The sequence below is a fragment of the Atta colombica genome, unplaced genomic scaffold (genome assembly GCF_001594045.1).
Source record: "Atta colombica isolate Treedump-2 unplaced genomic scaffold, Acol1.0 scaffold45, whole genome shotgun sequence".
Classification (NCBI taxonomy): domain Eukaryota; kingdom Metazoa; phylum Arthropoda; class Insecta; order Hymenoptera; family Formicidae; genus Atta; species Atta colombica.
In genome coordinates, this window is record NW_017259534.1 from 446,034 (window position 1) to 454,553 (window position 8,520).

Below are 8,520 nucleotides of genomic sequence, written 5' to 3' on the forward strand. Positions count from 1 at the left end.
TATATATATATATACACACATGTATTTGATATAATGTTCGTACATATAATATCAAATCTCTTTCCCAATGAAATAAATCTAATCGTCTAATCTGAGTCGATATACAGATATCTGTATTATCTACAAATAGTTTTCTACTTTCGCCAGTAGAGGTCAGACCTCTCGAGAATAGTAACAATCTATGCATGGTATACGACACGCATTAAGTTTTATCCCCATTAATTTGTAAAAACCTTATTAATAAAGGTAAGATAGAGAAGATTTCAAAAAGAAAAGCTGATACGGGAGATATTCTCACCTGTGATAGGATCTCTGCCTGCTAGATTCGTAATTTTCAAAGGCTTCACCGTGTAATTATCTTTGAAATGAACGATTCTTCGAAAGGCTTTGCCTACGCCCGGTTCTGGTAGCTGCACAAGTTTCCATTTGTACCTTCTTGATATCTGAGATAACACCGAAACCGTCAAACCGACGAAATTAGATATTTGTTGACCGAAAACACGACGTGTTAATGCAGCAGACATTTTGGAATAGATGAATCATTCAGCTTTAAAGTGGTGCCATCTTCGCAAACGCAGCTCTTGCCGTAATTCTGACCGATATCTCTTCACCGTTGGAAAGTAAAGTAGGTGTTTTAAATCAAGCGTAAACAGCTATAAGCTTCAAGAATAGTCAAAAGAGTTCACTGATGTGAAGTTTATATATATATATATATATATAAAGATTTTACATATTTTTTGGAAAAAGATTAATACATATTTTCGTATATATATTCAATCAAATCGGATATATAATAACACTAATACTGTAGAATGCACATCTTTAACTATTTTATACATTTTTATTGAGAAAAAGAACGGATGTTAATTTTATAAATTAAACAGTTGATACAAAATATTATTTTTTTTTATATTTAATGAATTGCGAAGGATTAATATTAATCTCCAAAAATATTTAAAGATATATAACTAAAAAAATAATTACTATATTTATATTTTTACGAAAATTTTTTGCATCAATTTTTAATAAATAAATAAATTTAGCAATTGATGCAAAAAATACACGATTAAATTTTGTTAGAATTGTTTGTCGTATCTTCGAAAACACGTTACGTAAAGTTGTACAATCAAAAACCATGTCTATGTAACTACGGCTCTAATAATGAGGCTGAAGTTCAGTCGCGCGAACGCGCACAGATATAACGTGCCAATTAGTCGACATTCCTTAAGATTTTCGCCACGCAAAACGATAACAAATAAACGGTAAAAGTAATGTGTGCCACGTTATTATATCGGCGAAATCCTGAAAGCCGCGCGAGATCCGTGGCGACTGGCGAACGCGCACGAGGTCCCACATAAAGGAACGAACGAACGAACGGCGTAGAGGGGAACGCTTAATTGGCCCGGGGTAATTATTTTATTAAGTGAGAAGATGGCGGATGGAATGCTAAGAGAGAGCACGCTGGTGCGGTCTGCCGACTAGGGGACGCCGACGGAAACGGCTCAGGGGGCGGACGTGAAGAAGGGGTGAAAGTGAGGGGGTGGCAGAGTCGGATCGCGCGACGGCAGCGCAGGGTGAGTGTGACTGTGTGGAGAACGTTTAAATACCTACGTACCCACCGACGATTGTACTCCGTCAGAGCGGTAGTTTTCCGTGTAGGTGAAATGCGGCCGCAACTCTCGGTCGTATACGTACGTATGTATGTATGTATGTATGTATGTATGTATGTATGTATGTATGTATGTATGTATGTATGTATATATGTGTGTATGTATGTATATACATGCCTCACGTGCACGCGCAATTCTCACCGTCACGCACGTTCATGCGCTGCCTCCACAGCCGTCATTCCCTTGTCTCCTTCTGTCTTGCTGCAAGAGAGAAAGGCGAGAACGAAGGAAGAAACCACGAGATAAAGAAGGATGGCGTACGGTTTTGCGCGCGCGTTCAGCGTCTCCGTCTCCGCGTTAGTCGTGAAGGAGGAACATCTATTACCCGGTACATAGACCGGAAGGGGGGTCGAAGGAAGCGGGGGTTGGAATCGTCCAGGGAGGAGTGCGGGCAAGAGTAGTCGAGCGGCAAATTGTCCGCCATCTTACCCACCTTATACCTTATCTCACACCCTCGCTCGTAACCACCCTTATCCGTCCCTTCCTCCGCTATGCTTTCCTCCAACCAGACCCTCTCACCCTACACACACCGTTCTCTCCCTTCCTTACCCCGCTTAGCCTATCTCCTCTTCATCGTGTGGTCCTCTCGCTCTCTCTTTTTCTCTCTTTCTCTCTCTCTCTCTCTCTCTCTTCTCCTTCTCTTTCCTCTCCCGCCTCCCTCGCCCGCCTTTTCTCTCGACAGCCCCCGTTGCGCCACCGCCTCCAAAGCTTTAGATTACCTACCCCCTTATAAGCGCTCGTGTTGCCCATTTATTACCACGACTCCCGTGACTACCACGACCGAAAGACCAACCGCCCCCACTTTCTTCCCCGCACGCTCCCTTTCATCCTTCACCATTTTCCACCGTTCATCTCTTCTTCCTACCTCCATCTTCGACGCGTATTGCTCGCGTATTTCCTTCGTTTCTTCATTCTGTTCTTAAGCACCACTGCGATCCTTATTAACGCTTTAACGCTACCATTACATAACTACGCGTGCCCGCTCCCCGACTCGAGCTCGAATAACACGATTAGTCGAGTTTACAGAGAATTACTCATACTAGGAACTCTCTCTCTCTCTCTCTCTCTCTCTCTCTCTCTCTCTCTCCCCCTCCCCCCTCTCTCTCTAACGCGTTGCTGCACTCCATTCGTCTAGATTTAACAACGATCGAGCTCCTGAAACAAGCGCTAGTTTATTAATCTCTCCTATTGTATTTATGTATTACTAAGTATGTCACAACTAACGTGCCAACTTTATAATACTTTGTTTTATAATACTTTGTGAATCTTCTTAATCTTTCTTTATCTTAATCGTAGCTTTTTATTTCTCATTCGCACTTTCCTCGATACCTATCTTCCAACATTTTTTTTCTATCTATTTCTTTTTGTTTTCCTGCAGTCTTTATTATTTTACGAATTATACGTAATAAAAGTACATCTGTTTGAAACGTAGCACTACTATCTACTTTTCAATTGTGAATAATATTAATCATGTTTACAGAGAATTATGAATACGAGAGCCGCGATTGTTCGGGGTGTGCTGTTATTCTGTATTTGCTTAAAATTTAGAACATATGATTTTCTAAAGAAATGCATTATACTCATAATGCTCATATTGTTCATGCATTGTCAACAAGTTCGACCCTATATAATTCCCTATATCATTCCCTATATCATTTTGAGTGAAAATTGATTGCCAAAATCAACTTCCCTATATATTCTTTATTTCCTGTTTTTTTTTTATTTTATTCTATGTTTATTTTCATTTAGTTTTCAACCACACCTGATATTTCCTTTGTTTCATGCTATTCTCGAGCACCTTATTATCTTCAACGTTTACCATTATATATAGCTATGCTTGCGGTTTACGACGAGAGACTCAACACGATTAAGCGAGTTTACGACGAATTACGTGTATTAGATCTACATGTCTCTTCAAAGTGATTATTATTTCTATTCGTTTAAAGGCATGAATTATCGAGTCTTCGTTGTAATGAAAACTGAAAGCGATATTAAGAGGTCGCGCTTTGAAAGTATATATAAATTCTTCGTTAAACTAACTCCTGAAAATTTGGTCCTTTCATTTCCTCGTATATTTAACACTAAATGTGTTAGATTTTGTGCTTTATGTGCTTAATATGAAAATCGCATACGCGCAATGTAAACAGATGAAATGGGACAACGCAATGAGAATTAGATGGCTACATTTAGTGTTAAATGTACGTTTAAAATTCAAATGTGTTGTATATTTCTGACGCAACTCGCGCTAAAGTTAAAGCTCGTATATTTATTTTTCAACGTGCGATAATTAACTTGCATATGCTTGCATTACGAAAAGTCACGGTATTGTTTACAACGTGAATAGCGCACTTACTTTTCACGACGCATGCTATTTAAAATAACATACTAAATTGTGTATTTTCTAAAGAGCTAAAAATTGCAATTGTGCTATAAGACAATATTTTATATAAAAGGTACAAAAAAAAATGTCATACGATAATGCATACGATAATGATTTACATTTTATGCAAAAATATAACATATTGATTACAAGTAGCGATATTTAATGCGTACAATGCGGCATAATTTTAATGCGGGATTTTCGCTCGCTGAAGAATAGTCTTGACATTAGATACGCGAGAAAAGTTCGAGGAGGCGAGAAAAAGCCCGAAGGAAAAAACCGAGAATGGTGGTCGATGAAACGTTTCCGCAGGGACGAGTTGAAATGAACCGCGCGTGGAAAGCTGCAGGAAAGGAGCAACGAGCGAAAGAAGAAGCAAGAACGATGTAAAAAAAGTGGACCCGTGCGTAACTACAGGAAGAGAACAGGAGAGATAAAGAGAGGCAGATAAAGAGACAGATAGAGAAAGAGCGAGCCGAAAAGTACGACGCAGGGATAGCATTTCGCGTTGTAAAGTTTTCCGGGTAACCGCAGGAAAGGGGAAGACCAGGAAGGATTGTAGAAAGAACGACGTGGACGGTGGATGTATGTCGAAAGAAGAGAAAGGGGCGAGAGAGGAAAGCGGTTTCGGTTGACGGGCGGTTGCTTCGGTCGGCCCTGTTCTCGTTCGTTTCCTCTCAATTCGTCGGCCAGCGGCACCGAAAGCGGAGAGAAATCTACACAGGGAGAACGGGAGAACGGGGGTATGGGAGAATGGAGTCGCAGGATGACGCGAGAGTCGGAGGTGGGAGAAGGAAAGAGATTCGTGTGACGAGAAGGGGAGTAGAGGAGAGGAGCTGCGAAGAGAGAGCATTACGCAGGATGGCATGACTGCGGGGATGCTACGCGAGAGGAATAAAGAGGAAGAAGAGAGAAAAGAGGGGAATAAAGGAGAGAAAGAGAGAGAGAGAGAGAGAGAGAGAGAGAGAGAGAGAGAGAGAGAGAGAAAGAGAAGCCACGCCGGTAGGATGACGGGACTGTTATGAAGAGGTGAGGAGTCAGGAGGATACGACCGAAGGAGGGTGCAAATAATAACAATAATCATATTTCCCGGCAACATGGCCGCTGAAAGAGGGTGGCCGCCTGGTATACGCGTAGGAGGGAAACGAGAGGGAGAGCGAGAGAGAGTAGGAGGGAGGAAGGCAGCCAGGCGCGCAGGCAGGGAGGGTTATCATAATATTACAAACCACCGCCGCAGGGACGTATCTATACAACCCCTCACCCTCGTTCGCATTTGAGCCCTCCTCGAGCTGCGCTCATCTCTACCTCCGCTCGTCCTCCCATCATTCCACCCTCTCTCCCCCCCCCCTCCCTCTTCTCTCTCTCGCCTGCATCCTCCTCGCGGAAATTCGCGTACACGGTACCTAAGTTCCCCGCGCGCAATTCGCACGAACGGTCGCATCCGGCAATTGTCGCGTTATATACCCTCAACCCCTCGAGCATCTCCTCCTCACTCTCTCCGCCGCACTTCCTCCATCCGCGTTACCATCCTACCGCCAGTGGCTCTTTCTCCTCCTCCTTCTCCCTCATGCTCTATCTCGGCCTCGGCTGTGTTCTTCGTGTATACGAGTGTATCCCGTAGAAAATGTACGCCCGCATCCGCGACACGATCTGGCTTTAGTTTCCACGCCCAATGGCAATCGCCGTTCGACGCGGATTCTCGCTTGACGAGCTTCATTCGCAGCTCCCATTACACACCCCGCGCCGGCACCTCTCCTTCGTTCTCATCCTCGATTCTGGCGAACGGGCCGTACGCTCGAGAAAAATAATTACCTATAAATTCTATGGCGGTGAGGTTGATGCTTTCGAACGCTCGCGCGTTTCGCTCTACTCGACTCTCTCTCTCTCTCTCTCTCTCTCTCTCTCTCCCCTCTTCTATGCTTGTTCTCTTTTTTACTTATTTTTTTGCATTTGCACCCGGCGAACAGCGCATTGTTCACCATTGGCGTAATATCCGGACGCGAAACGACGGACTTTCCTACCGACGATTGTCTTCACCCACAGCAGTGTTAACAGTCGATTCTCTTTTGTTTTCTCTTTTTCTTTTTTTTTTTGTACGCCAACCACGAATATGTCGAAGCACCTCGAATACCTCGTCGCCACCGCGCTTTCCTGGTGCCGGGCGTATTTGTCCGGCGCTCGCGCTCGCTTTTGTTTTAATTGTACAGCGCGCGCTCGAAACGCATGGAAAAAATCCCGCTGGAAATGCTGCGCACTGGCAAACGAGCGGGAATATCAAAACTACGGATAACTCCATGGAATTTTAATGTCGCCCCGCTCACGCTTACGTGCTACGGGAAAAAGCCGCGTATTTATAATCCCGATTTTATTAAGACATTATGGAATCATATTTCGGTATGTGATAATTTTTCAAATGAATTATGCTATTGAATTCTCTCGTTAATAGGAAATTACTATTTGCCAGCCTCTAATGGGATTGCCTACCAAGTGTAAATCATAATTTAATGCGATTGTGATAACGTCTGTGTCACAAATTGCATTACCTATTTTAATGTTTATACAAGTTCTTAAACGCTACGCAGACTAACGCTCATTAATTTCTTGCTCATTAATTAGTTTGCTGAAATCTGAATCTAATGTGAGAAATGGATTTACATATCTAGTCTTTCTAGATTTTTCTTTAATTGTAAGTTTATGTTCTTAATTATAATATATGGATTGAACTTTATATTTGAATATATTAAAATAATTTTAAATGTCATTATTAATATTTAATATTTTCAAAATATTAATAATTAATATTTTCAAAATATTTAAAATGTTCACTGTTAGAAATGTAACCACTTTCTTTACATGTAAATGAAGCTCGTGGTTATGAATGAAATTAAAAGTAATGAATGATTTAACTGAAAATTAAGTTACAGTAGTTACTTAAATATAATGAACGTATACATTAAATTTCATAAATTTTCATGAAAAATACATTAAATTTTATGTACATATACACAAATATACTTTTAATTATAAATACGTTAAATTTAATATAATGTCATGAAATTAAGTTCAAATGTGTAACTTAAAAGTTAATGAAATTTAAGAAAATTTCTAACAATGTTCAATTGCATAAAAAACCAAGTTATTTTTTTTAATAATGACGAAGATTTTTATTTATGTATTTATTTTTATCAAAAATATTTAACATCAATAATCTTCATTGAAAAACTATGATATAAATTGCGAAAAATTATCATGTCTTGCGATTAAGAGACTATTAATATCGTTACTAATTGCGGGACATTCCCTTTCCGTGTCTCTGCTACTTTTTCCGTTCGGAATAGGAAACTGATGCGGATTTTAAACAAATAGTGATGGGGGCCAAAAAAATATGAAACTGTCGAAACACACCGGAGACAGCGTGTCTACGGAAGAGAGACGTTCGACTTAATTTCATCCAGATGTTCACAGGCATCTTCGAACGGTTCGTTGACTTTCCTGCGACAGCGCTTCGGCCGGCATCACCCCTTTTAATGGCTTCTCGAAATGTCCTTGCCGACAAACTTGACGCTATATCGGGTGCACGCGGGGAACACAATTCCAGTATGTACATACTTGGCAGGAGTATTTTGTTCATCGCAGAAAACTAGCTGCTATGCAAGTAATTTTACTCATTCGCGGAGATTACATCGGGTCGATCCGCGCACGTACTCATTCAGGGATAATTATGTCATTTACCGGGCACAGCGTGTCGCTTCGCGCGGCTCTAACCAGTTGTGGAAGTTACGAGCCTCGTGTGTAGTAATATCGTTGCAATTATGAAACTCAACGTTTCAAATTTGCGGTAGTAATGCTCTATTTATGATGCAACACGCGTGCTATGTGACGCGCAGGGATCGACAAATTAACGGAAATGTCATGGATGCTAGGAAAATTCAAGCGGAAAGTCAAATATTGCATCGTCATATTGTTTAAATTCTTATTCATTATCGAATAGCACGATTACTAAATTTATTAAACTGCTTACAACAACTTTAATTAGACAATTTTATTTTAATCGTCACAAAGAAGAAAACGTATAAAATTGCTACTGATGTCATGGTATCAATAATTATTAACTATTGAAAATTATAATTTGTAACTATTCATCAAGAAAAATTATTATATACAAAGAAAGTGTAAAGTCTCGGTACCTATACATCTTCTAAATGAATAAACATTATTTATTATTTACTTGAGTAATTTCTTTCCTGAAATCGTCACTTGGTACAATTGTCGATTTGATCCTTTTTAAGATTACATCTCAAGTCTAATGTACATAGAACGGCGTATGGTAATTTTCTTCTGACATCGGAATAGTGCTCTCGTGTACTCATTACAGCGCATTCAATCTGAAGCCACTTAACTTTCGCATCGCTAAGGAGATTAACGGCATTACGTTAAGGCATATCTTTCTCCCCCCCCCCCCTCTCTCCC

General features: G+C 40.5%; 1 protein-coding gene across 1 annotated transcript in view; it reads right to left on the minus strand.

Annotated features, from left to right (window-relative positions):
* LOC108691265 (39S ribosomal protein L2, mitochondrial) overlaps nucleotides 1–546 on the minus strand; it is a 1,845-nt gene extending 1,299 nt beyond the window's left edge. Inside the window, exon 1 of the mRNA XM_018198936.1 lies at nucleotides 299–546. Coding sequence (XP_018054425.1) covers nucleotides 299–524 — 226 coding nt within the window. The 5' untranslated portion in view covers nucleotides 525–546. The remainder of the gene's footprint in view (nucleotides 1–298) is intronic.
* Nucleotides 547–8,520: the final 7,974 nt, after the last annotated feature.